Raw genomic sequence first — 17,507 nt, forward strand, 5'->3', positions numbered from 1 at the left:
ACCTGAAAAGGAAAAGAAGTGTGCCTACCATAATGGGAAAGCACATGCGTGAAACAAAGCGCCATGGCAGTAGTGAAAAACCTTCACTAGTATACATTAGAATTTCATCAAGTTAGATTTTGCAGCTACTTTAAAGATGAACTGAAGAGTTACACATGTATAATTGTATACTACAGCTTAGCTTCCTGATAGAATCTCATAAGCAATATGCAAACATGCACCATTCGTTTTAAATGAGCAAAATATTCATAACTATGATGATGATGTGACTTGGGCTAAACAGTACCTGCTTAAGTGCTGAGCCGAGATTTTTTTTTTTTTCTGTAAAAATACACCCTATACTTGTCGCAGGCGAGAGGCTTATCAGTTTGGGTCCTGGCATCGGGATGGGTAATGTCAGGGGAGACCTGTGCCCAGGGCTTTCGGCTTTGCAGCGGGAGCTGGCGTGCGCATTCGTTCCTGATATTAACGTCTCTAGCGGGAGAGCCCGGCGGCAGGCGGAGCAGGTGCCACAGCTGCACCTTGCGAGTCGTCCCGACGGGCGCCCGTTCTCCGGGCAACACCAGCGTGATGCGGGAGGGCACGGCGGCTCTGCCTGCCGGTGAAGCGGGGTGGCCGCGGCATGCCCTCCCCCGCGGCCCCGCTCCCTTTGGGCGCCGGGGGCGGGCAGGCAGGTCAGCGCGGCGCGGACACGCCCGGCCGGTGGCTGCTCGAGCGGAGGCGGCGCCCGGGCGGCAGAGCGGCGGACAGCCCCGCACCTCGCCGGGACATGCGGCTCCGGTACGGTCCGCTCCTATCGGTTCTGTGCCTCGGCGCCGCCTTCCCCCTGCTGTGGTACGCGGCGTGGCAAGGTAAGAGCCAAGGTAAGAGCGGGCACCGGCCGCGGGGGGCGAGGCGAGGGCCCCTGGGGCGCCCCGTCCCGTCCGGTCGGGGTGTGAAGGGCGGGAGGCACCTGCTGCTTCCCTCTCGCCGGGCCGTTGGGGACACTGCGGCGGTGGGTTCCCTTCCTTCGGCTGCGCCCGGGGTCCGCCCGCCTGTAACGGCCGTCGGTGGGGTGGGGAGACCGGGCGGAGCGGGGCCGCCCCGGTACCCGGCGTGCGGCACCGTCGCGGCGATAGGCAGCGAGTCAGGGTGGGGGCGCTGCGGGGTGGTCGGGGCGTGGGAGCTGTCGGGTCGCCCTGTCCCTTCCCGGAGCTCCGGCGCCCCGCGGCAGGAGGGCCGGTACCGGCTGCGCTGCCGGCGTGGGGCACAGACCCGGTGCCCGCGCTCCGCGGCTCAGCCTCCTGGTCCCCGCGCGGACGGGGGCAGCGCTACAGTCCGCCCCGCTGAGTCCCGCCAGCTCTCAGCTCGGTGATCGGCGGCAGCCCCGCCTGGTTCCCGGGGCAGCGGGTGTGGTGGGCGAAGAGGAGGCGGGCGCGACGCGGAGGCTCGGCAGAGCCTAAGGTTGAGCGGGCAGGTCTCGCTTGTTCCCCAGGGTCTCATGGCACATGTGCCCCGAGTTACAAGCTTGTGTACGAGTGTACAGGATTGGATCCTTGGGTCAAACTCGTCTGATAAAATAATCCCTCAGATTTAAGAAATAATTTCAATAAATTACTAACAACCATACTGCATTCTGATGGAAAGAATGAGCCTAAAGGTGATTGCTGTGGCTGTCACTTCTTAAGTGTTTTTCATCTTAATATTAGGCTGGACAAAGTAGCATTATCCATTCTGCAGCTTTGGCTGTGCCTCACGTACAGTCACTTTTCCATGTGGATGTTTTCAGCACCAGAGCACGATGTTCATTCGAGAGAAAAAAATACCTGTTTTAAAATTTATATTTATTTATAAACTTAAAAATGCCATAATAGCTTTTTAATGGATTATGTAGGTGGCACATGTTGGATAGATCTACAGAAAGCCACATGTAAGATTCTCTGAGCCTACACAGGAAAGATAAAACTGATGCTATTTTCCAAAAATAAATTAGAAGATCTCTCCCAATAGTGCCTTTGAGGCCTGCAGACGGGCCTTGTTATGTGACTGTTTGGGGTGAGGGAGAGAGAGTGAATTTTTAAGTGCTTCCCATAGGCATAACCTTTCCAAAAGGTCTGGTTTTATAGATGGAGAAGAATTAGAATCAGCCGATTAGTAATTTCTAGGATGAACACTGAACTCTGACTCACTGTTAATTTATTTATATTAGTTGTTTCTGTAACAAATAGAGGTGGCAGTAGAGATCTTGGTCCCACAATACAATGTTGAATAGAGTCAAGACAGTGGTGATCCTCCTGCCTTTATCACTTCTTGTCAACTATACAGTTGTTCATCTTGACACTTTTTCGAAGCGGCAATCCTGCTAGGAGGAGGAACAGGAGTAAAAATAGGGTGTGGCTTAAGAAACTAAGATCTAAGAGATTATAGAATGAAAGTGTTGGTCCCACCTGCAGTTACCACCCTTATCACCATGTTATTTTGTGACTCCTCATTGCTGAAATTCCATTTTCATTTGCTTTTGTTTTGGATTTTCTCTGCTGGCATACCATGCTGGGGTGTTCGGAATTGTTATTTTCTTTTTCCTGGGGATGTTATAAGACAGGAGCTCTCTACCTATTACACCCCATCCACTCCCCAAGCAGCCATTTCTTGTTACCTTTTTCCACAAAGAGGGAAGCATTGGGAGCAAACTGACTAATGCTATGTCGTTGCCGTAGAGTATCTGTTTGGTTTTTTTTTTTTTAAAAAAAAGAGGTTTAAAATACATTGTTTTCTCTGCAGACAGATACTTCTGCTTAGATATGGTTAAACCTGTCTTCTTCCCTTCACCACTGGTGAATTTACCTCTCTGCTGACATGCCTAGAGCAGTACAGGAATTCCCACTTTCTTGCATCTCAAACTGCAATGCTTGTTTTCTTTTCTAATACCCTTTTCACTTATCACGCCTGTTACTGAGAGGCCAAGTACTGTCTGAGCTTGTCAGCTCCCATCTCTTTCATTCATTTGTCAGATGATCTCTTGCCCATTTTCTTCCACACATTTGTTAAATCTCCACTTGCTTTCAGTTTCCTTTTCTGCTTTGCCTATTAAAACATTCAGGCTGCTCTTGACCTTTACAGCATATTGCACTAAGCAGCAGTCTATACTATTCCCTCCAGTTTCTGTCCAGTTATTGTTTCTTGGATTGTAGTGAGGATGGGATAGCAAATAATCTTTTTTGTTTGTTGTACAGCTATGACAGGGCATCCTAGCACAACACTAGTGGTCTTAAGCACTTCCATAATATGAAAAGTAAATGATAACCCTGTCTCCAGTCTGTTTTGCCAGTGGATGGGTTCAGCACAAAGGACACGGACAGGTTCAAAAGATAACTATATTTACTTTGGTTTAAAGCAGCAAAAGAATAAGCACTTGGGTGCGTTCCAGATTTGGCCAGGATCCTGGGTGTGTCCGAGAAGCACCTGTTCTGTTAATTTATGCCTAGCTTTGACAGCTTCCCAGGATGATTCCCATGGTCATGTTTGGCTTTGACTACATATTTCCAAACAACACCTGATACCTGGTTTCTTGGTGTAAACCAGGAAACATAAAAATATTCTTATGACATTTCATCTTCACTAATGATTATATTTTAGCTAAGCTACATCTTTTGCTAATGATAATAAGTATTTCACTAATGATGATACATATTTCACTAATGGTTATACGTATTTCACTGATTATTAGATAGTCATATAACATTTGGTTGGGAGATTCATCTAGAGGTCAGATTTGGTTCATGGCCTATTGCTCAGGCCTCAGTACTTCACGGTCTTACAGCGTTTCTGCCCTGGAGTATTAGCATGAAGTGTAAATTGGGTATTGGCTCGGTCCCGATTTCTGTGCAATCAATAGCTTAAGCCAGTGACTTCGGAAAGCATTTGACTAAGGGGCTAGCTATCTCAGGCGATCTGAGTTGAAATGTGTTTGCTGTCAGGGACAGCCATAAATAATTGGCTGTTTAGTACTGCTTCTGACTAGTCCGTGCAGCGTGAGTGTTTACTTGCAGTTGCGAGATTACTGGAGTTGGGTACGTTGAACTGGCATGGCAGGGAAGATGCTTCTGCATCACTTTTGCTCTTAGAAATGAAAGCTCAGAATCTGCCAAAGTCACTAGACTTCAGCTATTGTGGCTAATATTATATACATTTTAAGTACCCTTACAAAGAAGTTTTCATATTCACTTTTTTCCATTGCTTTATAAATATAAGCAGAGGTTTCTTCAACAAAAGCTGCTACCATCTCTCTAAACTTGCATGCTGATTCCTTCAATGTCCTTTAGAGTGCTTGCCAACACAGGCTGCTATTAGCAAGTAATGAGAATGGACTGCTGTAGCAATCCCTGTTCCACATCCTGCATGGTTTTGCTGGGAGCTTTTTGGTCCCTCCTCAGGCCCCAAGCAAAACCTGTGTGAAGCAAACCATTTGCATCTGAGGGTAGGAAAGGCTGTTGTCAGGATGATGTAGATGTTCCTGCTGTTGTGCAACTGAGTTACAATCCCCTAGTTAACTCACATGCTGTCACGTAATACTCTTCATATAGATTTGTAGTTATGGTAAGTAGTATACAACTTACAACATATGTAGTAATTTTCTCATGCTGTTTTAGCTACTGTTTTTCAACAAGAAATATCACAAGTATATAAAAGTACAAAAGTAAATGTAAGGAGGTAGCAAAACGTCTCCCCCACACCCAACTTGAAAAACAGTAAAGGAGAAGGCAAGAGTACATAATAAACACATTATGAACTTCCATAAAGTTTCATCACAGAAAAGACTATTCCTGAACAAAAAGTAACTTTGGTGTCTTGGCTGAATAACAATGAATTTTTTAGAAGTCACAGAAATGAGGTAAATCAGATCATCTCACATGGCAGCACCTCTTCAGGTTGCTTGTAAAGGTTACAAGACTAGATCCCTTTGAATTTATTTGTAATGTGTTGCTGCCATCTTCGCCTATATTTGTGAGATACTTTATCTGAATAAATTAAAACTAAGATTTTTCTCGAAGTTAGGAGAAAGTGATGCTAAAATATGATGTCACAACAACATAAGCATGTTAATATATGTATATGTGTTGAGTCAAACATTATGAAACCTGGATTTCTTTAGTTGTTCCTTTGAGGTGTGGTGAAGATGAGGAGAAACTGTTCATGTTTAATTGCATTCACAGAAGTATACTTAAGCTCTATCAAATTGTTTAACATACTAAATTTTTCATTATTTCACAAAGCTTTTCACAGGAAAATGCATTAAAAGGGTTATAAAGGTATTTCTGATTCAAGTAATTTTTTTGCAGTTGACATACTGTAATGTGCATGCTAGCCCAAACGGCTGATTACGTTTTTATTTCCGATAATATTCTGCCCACAGCGTGATGCTTCGCTTCGGCTGGCCAGTCCCTGCTCCTGCTGTGCACCCAAGCACGGCTCCCCAGGAGGTTCTGTTGTGTGTGATGGAGCTCCTTGCAGGTTTTCTGTCCAGAGCCAACTGGCACACTCTGGCTCAAAGCTTCAATTAAATAGTGGCAGTTTGACAGATTTGATAAGGAGTCTTAAACCATTCTCATTTCAGCCGATAGAGGTTATTCAGATTTATGCAGGAGCCGATTTTCCTGTCCTCTCTAGGCCTGCTAGGCTGTGTTTAACCACCATTTTTCACAGTTGTCCAGATGAAGGGATTGACTGGAAGGCTGTATCTTCCCTCCTTGCCTTCAAGTGTATGTTTCCTTGCAGTGGAGCTGAGGGCACACAAAGGTTGTTGCACACCCAGGTTGTGCCCCACACACAGTCGGGATGTGGCACAAATGCACAGTGGGGCAGGAGAAGAGTTTCTCCCGTCCGCGTATTGTTCACTCAGGTTTTTTGCACAGCTCTGCATTTATGTAGCAAAAAACAAACAACAACCTCGAATGGGACTTGAGACTTAGTGTTCATGGATCCCAAGTTTTATACCCAAATTTGTATCCAAGACTTATAAAAGCTGTATAGTTTTACTGGCTTCTAAATGTGTAATTTACTGAACTATGAGTCTACTGCTTCTTGCAGTTACTTCAGGTGAAATAGTGGCTGCCTTGTCCTCAAAAGTAGAGGAACTGAGTCCTAAGTCCTATAAAGATTCGGGTACAAAATGAGAGTAATTACTGTTAGTTTTCCTAGAGAGAGGGATAGGGAACATTTCAGACCTCTCTTTGTTTGCTGTGCAGCGTCGCATCACAACCTGTACTTTAACAAGTGTTAACATGTGACCTTCACACTTTCCTCATGTTGCTCACTCAGTCTTGAGGAACACAGTTTTACCCAGAAATAATTTAGTTAGTGGATAGGCATTTACTTAAATGTGTGTATAAATGAGTGATTGTTGCTACACCAGGCAGAACAGTAAAAATATTTAAAATACTAACCAGAACGAAGCAATAACCATTTAATTGTCTAAAGTGAGTGAGTACTTTTTATTTATCTGATAAAGGCCATATTCAAATCAGAATTTTCCACTGCTATTCAGAACCTATGTTGTGTTACTAATATTACCACGTTAAAAACAAGTATACCAATTATGGGCAAACACCATGCCATATCCATTCAATTTATACATTTTTCCACTCATTTTAATACTACTGCTTTCCCATGTAGTGGCGTTCTGGGTGAATGTTTTAAGATTACTTTCCCCTACATTCTGATACAGGAAAAGACTCATCTAAAATGACTTTTTTTTTTTGCCAGCATGTAAGAAAATATTAGAACTTAAGTTGTATTTTTCTTTGAAACAAATTTGATTATCAGTTTTCTGCTAGATACAGTACATAAATGGTTCAGTAAAAAGTATTTCATGCCAAACCCAACAGTGAGTCTATGCTCATTATAGAATTTGATGTATTGCTAAAAGTCAGTTATTAACTTTGATCTGCCTTTATCTTTGTAAGGTGTTTGTTCATTTTAATATTGGAAAACGATTCTGATTATCTCTGTATGGCCACAGAGGAACCCTCACTTTCCCCCCAAAGTTGCTTTTCTTTGATGTCACTGGGTTAATACAGTGTCCATCCACTGGCTTCCACTGTTTTGAAGCTCCTGATGTGGAACATCATGAAAGATGAGTAGATAGATGCCCTGGCAGAACATACTGCTGCCTGCTGTTTCTGCTTAGACACCTACTCAAAGAGATAGAAAATCATGGTGGAAGAGTCCTTGCTGCATGCTAAGCCCTGTGCTTTGGCTTACCAAGCCTGCGTGTTAGATGTTACTGCAGCACAGCTGGGCGCGGGTTCCAACCAGCTGCTGAGAATTGCTGAAACAAATCTTTCTTCTACTTGTAGCATCCGCCATAGTAATAGCCCCTGCAGCCCAGTTGCCATCAGAGCATGGACAGGACAGATGAGTGGAAACAATTAGAAGCTTCTTAGCCTGCTCACTCAACCTTCCCTTTTCAACCACGTAAAATAAACCAACCTGAGCACTGACTGACTTCAGAGGCTCCTGAAGATTTAAGATATCTGTTAAGACATGCTGTTTCCTGCAGTTAAAGCTCAACAGTCAAAGCTACCCCAGTTCTGCCTGAGATTACACACAATGGGTGACATTCACATTCAACCAGTGCAGGTGAAGCTGCTTCTCACTTTATGGTAGTTTTTCTCGGCTGTCTCTAGGCTATTGAGACAAGTAATTCTTTGTTGTAATGCTACAAACAAAGCATTTATAGAACATGCACAAACTCAGAAAGGTGTCCTTACCTGAACAGGTGCTTAAATAACCTTGTACTTAAGCACATTGTGCTTTAATGCTCATGGACTTCAGCACATTGTTGAACGTGTTTGCAAAAGAACTGGCTGTTCTGAACTAAGAAGCATTGTTCGGGGGATTTTTTCGTCCTTACTCTGAGAGAACAAAAACCGAGCTTGCAAAGCATGTAACAAGATTTAGAAAGGTATGTCTATTTTAGATCAGTTATGGGAAGCTAATAAACTGCTATAGTTATTAGTGCAATGCATGCCTCAATGGTTTAACATGCTTCATTAACCTTAACAGGGAGCAGTGGTTCCAAGCACAGAGTATGACAAGATCTTTTACAGTTAGTGTGCTTATATAGTTTTCTTTCAAAGAGGGCTTTAACCAAAATTCAGTTTCTAAAAAAAAAAAAAGTGTCTTAAGGTATGATAAACGGTGTAGCTTGTAATGAAGAAATAGGAACAAGAGTCACTCGTCCACTGTGGGGGTGTTTTCTTCTCTCCTTTCTTCCACTCCCAATTTCATTTTTTCTTTGAATGCTGGGAGGAGATAGTGATTAATTGTTCTGCAGCTCGTAGATATTGCCGGAAATCAATTGTTAAAACTGGAGGCATTTATGATAATAGGAAGTATGCATGCATGGAGCGAAAAGAAATAATTGGTTGACTTTCACAATGACTATTTGCTTTAGAGATTAGTATTGTTTCTAAATAGTTTCAGTTTCCTATGCAGAAAGTTTTATATATATATATATGTAAATAAGGAGATAACACAAGATTGCATTTGAAACCATTTAAGTATTGCCATGTTAGAATTAGAGTATTTGTAAGTATATGTGACAGTGTGTAGCAAACAAGCAGAGGAAATGCTGTAGTGGAGCTGAAAATTCGTTGAAAAAGCTTTGAGTTCTTTCACTGAATCTGGTTGGCTTCCACTGGCTGTCAGCCAGCGTAACCACATTGCAGTTTCCTGATAGGGTTTCCTTACTGTGGCAGAATGATGAGTCTTCAGCTCACTAAGGGGAAAAGAAGCCTTTACCTTCATTTACTCTTTGTAGTTTTGCCATAGGCCCTCATCTTGCTGTTTTCTGGCTTTATGCTGACACTCCCCATTGCTGAGAGCACCATTGGCAGACAACGTGTTGCCAAGTCAGGCTGTGGCTGGGGACAGGTGGTATTTTATGATACAGCTGGAGTTCCTCACTGCCTTGCCAGAGGGAGATACATTTGTGAAAACGCCCTTTCTCTGTCTCTCCAAGCGAGCAATTTACTTCTCTGTAGATCCTTAGATACTTAAAGAGGAACACTTTCCACACACACACTAAAATCCATTTAATGTTAACCACCATATAAATATGTAGAATATTTAGCTTCATAATGCTTCTGATTTTATCTTCTTCGTTTGCTGCAATTATACGAGTAATAAATACTGTTTGTGACGGTACCTTTTTGTGCAGCAAAGTACAAAAGGTTCAGTACTGCTTTCCAAACTTTTTTTTACCAAGGTTTGCTAGTAGTTACTATTGCTCTAATACTTACCTATGCTTTAATAACACTTATTTTCATGTTCTGTTTTGAACTATGTATATTTATAATAGCAAACTTCCTCTTTGGTAAGACTGAGTGAATACTACATCCCTTTTGTCAAACTCTTGCTTCCCCAGCTGTCAATATTGGGTGTGATAAGCAATTACTAAGGGTCTTGTTCTACTAACTGAACAGGGGCTTCAATTCTGGAAGACTCAAAAATGTGGTTTCCCTCTTCTGGCCTGAAGAAATCGATAAGGCTGATTACAAATGCCAGCTGCTTTGGGTGTACTCAGTGACAGTGGAGTGTTGATCTTTTATTTGCCAGAGGCATCTATGATTTTTTAGTGGGCTCACCTGTAAGTCAGCAGATAAAGCTACAGTTACTTGGTGCTTGTCCAGAATGTCAGCCCGGTAGTGAAACTGGTAGTTTTGAGTCACAGTGACACTGGGTAGCTGAAAGAACTGTGAAGAGAGGGACTACAATGTTATTATTCATCTGCAATTTCTTTACTGATTCCTCCTTATAATGTAGTTGTGCTGAGGGGAATTTTAGTTTGGTTTAGCAAAATCTCATGCTACTGCAACACTGGGTATGTCAATGGAATAACACTTTCTGGCATTTAATTATAAAACACCTCCATTAACAAAATGATTGATTCCCTTTTCAGAAGCAGTTAGTTGCATCCAGTGATAACATGTATTTATCCTAAGATAAGTAATCTTTCTTTCTGTTTTTCTGGCATCTTCCCAGGAGCACGTGGAACTTTACCGTGGGTTAAACTCCACTTTTTCTTGGTGCTTAATGCTATACTCTTAATAAAGGCAACTGGAATTTAAAGAAAAATGTACATCCATTACTGTATCTTTAGTTTATACATCTGAATTTGTCTTGGAATTGCACAATAAATCTCAACTGTGTTTACATGTATCAGTTCTCTGTTTGGAAACTCTTTCTTGCTATGAAAACAGTATGATTAATGTCTGGCGGTCACCTGAATCAGCTTAAACCTGTTTCTATTTAATTGTATACGTTCTAAAGCAAAAAGCTAAAGGTTAGATTTTGTCATTGGAAACACAGCCTATGAAAGGAAAGCATAAAACAAGCAAGTGTATTCCTACATAGTATTTGACGAAAGGGTTCTTCCTTAGGTGCTGCAATAATGTAGCTGGTTTGGGGTTCTAGCTCTGCAGCCTGATGCCTCATGAGAGATTTGTACTGGAAATCTATTTTAACCATTCCCCTGCAGTTGTTAAAAGATGGGCTCTCCATCGCTTTCCTCATTTGGTCTTCCTTTTTTTTTTTTTCTTTTTCTCCAGTTATTTTTTAGGAAATCATACTTCAGTACTTCCGTAAAGTAGAACTTTCTTGCTGCACACAGCTGAAATAATCTAGTTTTTCCCTGCCTTCAACAATGTTAAATTTACATTCATAGCTGCAGAGTACATAATACTCCTAGATATGAGTGCCTTTCTTGCAGTTCAAAACATTTTTAAAACTCTCATAAAATGTTAGGAAACATTCATTTTAGGGGCATTTTACTAAACATACTTGAAGTTTCTCATAAGACCAATAATAATAATAATACAGATCACATGTTTACTTCTTTTTTCTAACTACTTTCTTCCTAGATGTTTTAAAATTAGGGATCTTCCAAACATACATTTATTGATTAAATTAAGCACTTAGGTTTACTGCAAATAAAACCCCCCATTTATCCAAAATGCAAATTAATTCCAGTTTGAAATGTCTCTGCAAATCCTCACAGATTTGTCTTACCGGGGCATTTTGCTTTTAGTCTCTTTTACAGACTAGAATCCCCAGGATTTCACGTTAGATGAGAGGCAATGGTGGGCCCTACAAAATGCACCCTGACAAGGATTGGACTCACTGCAGTCCACCAACAGAATGGGAAGGGCATCTAATAACAGCATTTAACTAAAAAAAAAAACGCAACAACGATTTAAAAAAACAGCATTACAAAACATTTTTATATGAAGTCCACTTCTGCCCTCTAGTTTCTTCCTATTGTGAAGTGACATTATTGAAATGTTGCCTTATATTAATTTTGACAAGTCTAACAATCTTTATTCACGTGGCAGTGAGGCAGTGAAGGCACTGACAGGTACGAGTCTATTATCTGTGATAACTGAGAAGTTCTGACAGTACTTGCTTCTTATGAAAGTGGATCTTGACTGTAAACATCATGTTGACATTATCTGAGTCCATTACCTGGTGAGACCACATCTGGAATATTGTGTCCAGTTCTGGGCCCCTCAGTTCAAGACGCACAGGGAGCTGCTGGAAAGAGTCCAGTGCAGGGCAACAAAGATGATGAAGGGAGTGGAGCATCTCCCTTAGGAGAAGAGGCTGAGGGAGCTGGGTCTCTTTAGCTTGGAGAAGACTGAGGGATGTCCTCATTAATGTTTACAGATATATAAGGGTGAGTGTCATGAGGATGGAGCCAGGCTCTTCTTGGTGACAACCACTGATAGGACAAGGGGTAATGAGTACAAACTGGAACACAAGAGATTCCACTTAAATTTGAGAAGAAACTTCTTCTCAGTGAGGGTGACAGAGCACTGGAACAGGCTGCCCAGGGAGGTCGTGGAGTCTCCTACTCTGGAGACATTCAAAACCCGCCTGGACACCTTCCTGTGTAACCTCATCTAAGTGTTCCTGCTCTGGCAGGGGGATTGGACTGGATGATCTTTTAAGGTCCCTTTCAATCCCCAACATTCTGTGATTCTTTGAGAATACGATACAGAACAGCAGAGATGTCTGATAACTTTTACTGAGAATAAAGGGTTTCTCATACTGATATGGTTGTAGAATATTTAATCAAAAGCGGGCTATGCATTATGAAGGTATCCTTCAATCCAGAGCACAGTTTCAGTTGTTACCAAATTAAATATATCCAGGAGTTCAAATAACCATCTTTACTAATAGTTCTTCATATACTCCAGACAGTTTTTAACTCATAGATGAAGACTCAATACCTTAATATCTGTATTTTAATCTTAATACTGTTTTATACAAAAAAACAAGGCATTACATAATTAAACTCCTCAATGTGACAAAGGTCATCAAGATTTGTCACTTAGTGAAAAATGTTGTTGACTCTACTGGATAATACCTTCTCCTGCAACTCATTGTCTTTCACTGACTTTTTCCTTATTATGGATGTCATATTCTCGTTCTTGTCTTCAATTGCAAGCCTTTACCCAGCTGTGCCTCAACTCTGCTTCTTAATACTCTTCCAGACTTCTTCATTCTATGAATAAACTTTGAGCAGCCTCTTTTACTATTGTTCATACACTCTGGTCATATCTTCTTCTCAACTGTCTCCTATTCTTAAACTTTCTCTTTATTCCATCCTATAATTCACCTATTTGAAAATAAATTATATTCTCATTGCAGGAAACGACTTCGACATGTACCAAAGCCAGTTGCTGGAACTTCGGCAAAGACTTCTGTATGCTGAAAAGGAAAATAAAAGAAGATCACAGGAACTGAGCAGTGCTCTAGATGAAATTAAACATATAGTTGCAAAAAGAATGAACTTGACAACAAATCATACAGGTTTGTATGTATAAATAATATACTGTGCTGGCAGTTCAAAGTTTTCTATGTGCTCATGTGTCTTTATCACTCGTGGAGAGAAAAATAATTGATTTGGTTATATCAGCATTAGGTAGAAATTTCTGTTTTTAAAGAACGTGTGGGGAGGTAACCTGTAGCGTCTCTTTAAACAGGATCAGTTTGTAACTAAACAAATAAGGAGGTGAATAAAAAAAGAGGAAACACAATAGGCTGCAGTGGTGTCACAGTGGCAAAGCTGTACATGCTGCTGATTGAGTTTCTCACTGTGCGTGTCCTTCTCTCAGTGCCAGCTACAAAGCACAGGACGAACTATTTTTTACCAGCTGTGTAAAAACATTTTTACTGTGCCACCACACCTTGATAAATACCAGGAAGGCAGGTACACTTTGGTTATTCTGCAGTCCTGTTCTCCCTCCTGTCCAAGTGAGGTGGTTTTTTGGAGGGCAATTTTTGGCAATAAGTTCTTTGCTATCCTTTCTTGTGCCAGATTCCCCGTTTGTGGACACAGGGACTGCAGCGCCCATGGTGCGCACGCAGCCTCATCTCCGCAGGCAGAGCACACGCAGCTGGGTGGTGCCTCAACCAAGGGGGTGAGAAGCCCAATGAGGTCCTGCTGGCGAGATATGTGTCCAGCCTAAGAATGTTCCTTCTAGAATTAATTTTTATCTTACGAGTAGTTTGTTAATAATCTGAAGGAAATGTGGATGCTTATAAGTGATTCCAATTGAAAGAAAATCTGTAAAGGAGATTTCTGTAGTTCAGTGATACGGATTCTTCCTATTGTTTAATTAAGTTATTTATTTTAAAATATATTGGATTATTGGCTTCTAGACTATTGTACATCCCTATCTGTCTGCACACTGTAATTGCATGGAATACATGAAAAAATTCAATTTCGTCCCCTAAAAGAAATGATGTAGTAGTGCAGGATCCGCCTTCTCCTTGTTCAAACTGGAAGAGCTACTTTCCTGGGGACAGAAGGAGAAACAGAAGGGGCATCTCTGTGCTGGAAGCATTCCACAACATGCCCTGATTTCAAAAAGAGTCTAGATATTACTGAAAACTACTTTTTTAAAATCCTTATTTGCATTTAATACAGCTGGCTGGTGTCCAATTAAAGTAGGGCATTCACCAGGACTGTTAGGGGGAAGAAGGAGCAAGGTCCATGTCCTGTTTTCTGTAGTCAGCTTTTTTCTTACCCTGTTCTTCCCTGCCTCTTTTTGTCTATTCCTTCAATATTATCTCAGTGGGACTGTTCAGATGTGTATAAACAAATGCTTAAGTGTTGGCAGTGTTGTGGTCTTACAAGTGTTAGAATAGAGACTGTGTTGTCAGCCACCAACAGCCCCATGTACTGTGGACAGTTACTGCCTCACACACATAATAGCAGCAGATGAGAGTGGAAGTCCCCCTTCCCTCTGTTCTTCGTTCTTATTGAAGCCAGTTGAATATCAGAAACTATTCAGGTTGTTAATTCACAGGATTTAAAGCAGAAATTTCTGAATAGTTTTAATTTTATTTTTACATACTCTTCTGCTTCCCATTCCAACCAAGTTTTATTGTACAACAAAAATGGTTGTCATTTTTGCCCTTGGACTTTTTATAACTTCAGAACTGCTGTTTGAGCCCCGAAAACCATCATGTGTTACATTTTGGGGAAAGCATTTAACTTTGTTAAGTAATTAATAATATAACTAACCAGAATCTGTGTTTCTTTTAATTGAAAAAGTTGCTTGCCAACTGTGCAAAAAAAAACCTATGTTTTTTTCCTGATGTTTTTAAAACAGCTGGTTATTATATTTGAAGACAGCCCAATCCTGCAACTGTTTAAGCACAGAGAAATGCAGGCAGACTGCCAGGATGTTCAGGCTTGGAGTCACCTGAGGGGTGTGCGTGTTTACTGGGCAATTCCAATTTATTACTGCAGGAGGTTATAATATGTGACATATAATCACTTCTGAGGAATAGTTCTGATTGAGAAACCTTGTGCGTGGTGATCTCTTAGTATTCCATTGAGGAAAACGAAATAATAGGCTTCACTGCTGGCTTTTTTGTTTTATGCATCTATGTGGGTTTGTTGTTTCTTTAAGATGATGCGAAGGGGCAAATGTTAAACCTCACCAGAAAACTGCCGGTACATCTTACAAACATGTACTACTACCTACCTCACCTTCAAGAATACAAAGATGCCATTTTTCCAAATGTTATATTTGGGCAACAGAGGACTGGAGGTACGAAATAAAGTTTGGCTTATATTTTCTATATGTTTATATTCTATATTAAGTCCTAGGAATGGAGCATACTCAAAGTTCAGAGTGAGTTTTCTCCCTAAACTTTATAGTGTTGTCAAACTGAATACATTTTAATGGGCATGGCTAAAGCACTTTTACCACTCCCATCCCAGTTTCAAGTCTTTACCCCCAAGTACTCTGATAAACCTTTTCAAATAGCAACAAAAATTAGTCATAATTGAAAAACTGTATTATTTTGGGGTTTAGTCATATATTCATATGGCTAAGATGCATTAGCTGTCAGTTTTTCCCCACAAAATTAGTATGAATGAGGAAGCCAAGGAGAATTTATAATGCCCTTAGTTTGCTACAGTTAGAAGCAAATGGAAAGGTGATGCGATCATTTAAAGGATATTAATAAATCTTCAATGTAACTTTCTCATCCGCATGAGAAATCAGCTGGTAGCTGCACAAATCATAATGAATTCCAGTGAACTATAATACAAATTAGAAAGTTAAATCTTTTAAAATATTTTGGTAGGTAAAAAGAACATTCAAAAGCAGTAAGCAAACAGGGAATTAAACCATTTTGCTGGGCTTTGTATTTTTTTTAAATGTTGACTTTTCTCTAGGGTGATTTTATGTAAAGATACATTTGTATTGCTTTTGATTTAACTAGTAATACAGCTTGGCCATGCCCATGACAATGGATACGTTTCTATAGTATTCTGATTAGTAGGTGTAGTTGTAGCAATGGAATCTACTGCTATGGGTCTCACTGGAGTGCCCATATGTCAGTGTCAGTCTGCAAAAGGCCAGAGGTAGTCAGCAAAATGATTTCCAAGAGACCCTTAGAAACCCAGGTACATTCACAAGCACGCAAGCCAAAAAGAAAAAAAAAAAAAAAAAAAAAAAGGAATGTTTAATTTTCACTTACTTGGACACAAAAATCACAATAGCAAGACTGCACTTTAACAAGTACAGGCTGACATTCAGTGTGTAAAACCAAACGAAACCCCAAGGGTTTAGCAGGTTGTGTGCTGGCAAGGAACACTGGAACTTTGGCATTTTGGGGCTAATGCTGGCACAGATGATGAAGTCTGGAGCAACTCACTAACTGCACCTACTCTTTTCCTTCAAAATCTTTTGCTTCCTTACCAGCCTCATGAGATATACTGAGCTATATTAGGTCATTGACTTAGGTAATACCCATACCAATGAAAAAAGAGACGTCCTGCTTACAATCTAATATAGCCCAGCTGTTACTAGTGCAGTCTTTCCCACAGAAAGTTTCAGTTCCTTTCCTCTTAAAAACAATAACATCTAGGTTCCCTCTTCTTATTATTGATTATGTCAAAACCATGGATTCCTATCATTTAAGGTGCTCAGAAAGATTTTTTAGTTGGATTCCTGAGATACACAGCACTCACCTCCTGTGGAAACTTGCTCAATAAAGTCATGTTCATTTAACTCTTACTACTCAGAACTCTGACTCCATGCCAAAAGCTAGCACTTATTTTACAATATCCACTTTCGAAACCCAGTAGCAATTACCTATGTGTTTGCCAGAGGTAGCAATATCTTCAAGTTCTCAAATATTTACAGTCTACACAGTGTAGACCTGGTGCTAATAACACAGAAAAAGGTGTCTCTAACCTAGACTTAGCTGCAGGCACGTCCTCTTCCAGGCAGTAAGGCAAATGCTGTCACAGTGCTATTGGAAGATTAACTATCACCTAGCAAACCAACCAGTGAATAGTCATGATTATAATTATCTTGAAACACCATAGTCCCATTCAGTTGTTCTCATGGTCACCTCAAATCAAAATTAAAATGTAATTTCAGTTTCTCTTTACCTGACATAAAATTATGTGGCTTGTGGACTTCTTTCTTTGCAGTCTCACTGGTGATGGGTATTCCTACTGTGAAAAGGGAAAAACAACACTATCTGATGACTACACTGCATTCCCTATTGTACAAACTTTCTGAAGAACAGAAGGACGACTGTGTAATAATCATCTTTGTAGCAGAGGTGGGTTTGCATGGAAAGGTGCAGTATGCTGTTAGAAACACCATACGGAAATTTGTATCTTAGTATAATAGTGTAGGAGATGGCTGCAAAATACTGATAGGCCTTTGGGAGGAATTTCTTCAGGGCTGGAGGAGATAAGGAGCAGCTAGTGCCTCAGTCTTTGTATGTGGAAAAACCCCTGTAACTCATATGACTGAAGGGGAGAAAGTCATATTACATTAACAGACACAGTTATTGCAGTCAGATTTTCAAACAAAACCATGATAACTCATTATTTATCTCTCAAAGTAAAGTACTCAAAGAATTAAAAGTAAATGCCTCACAGAAAGGTTCTATAGAACCTGAAAGAGTAAACTTACTCAGTCTAACAG

General features: G+C 40.8%; 1 protein-coding gene across 1 annotated transcript in view; it reads left to right on the forward strand.

The window, feature by feature from the left end:
* The first annotated feature begins 744 nt into the window (after positions 1-744).
* MGAT4D (MGAT4 family member D) overlaps positions 745-17,507 on the forward strand; it is a 36,446-nt gene continuing 19,683 nt past the window's right edge. The window contains exons 1-4 of the mRNA XM_071808046.1: positions 745-851; positions 12,691-12,852; positions 14,964-15,104; positions 17,003-17,136. Coding sequence (XP_071664147.1) covers positions 770-851; positions 12,691-12,852; positions 14,964-15,104; positions 17,003-17,136 — 519 coding nt within the window. The 5' untranslated portion in view covers positions 745-769. The remainder of the gene's footprint in view (positions 852-12,690; positions 12,853-14,963; positions 15,105-17,002; positions 17,137-17,507) is intronic.

Source organism: Patagioenas fasciata, chromosome 4 (genome assembly GCF_037038585.1).
Source record: "Patagioenas fasciata isolate bPatFas1 chromosome 4, bPatFas1.hap1, whole genome shotgun sequence".
NCBI lineage: Eukaryota > Metazoa > Chordata > Aves > Columbiformes > Columbidae > Patagioenas > Patagioenas fasciata.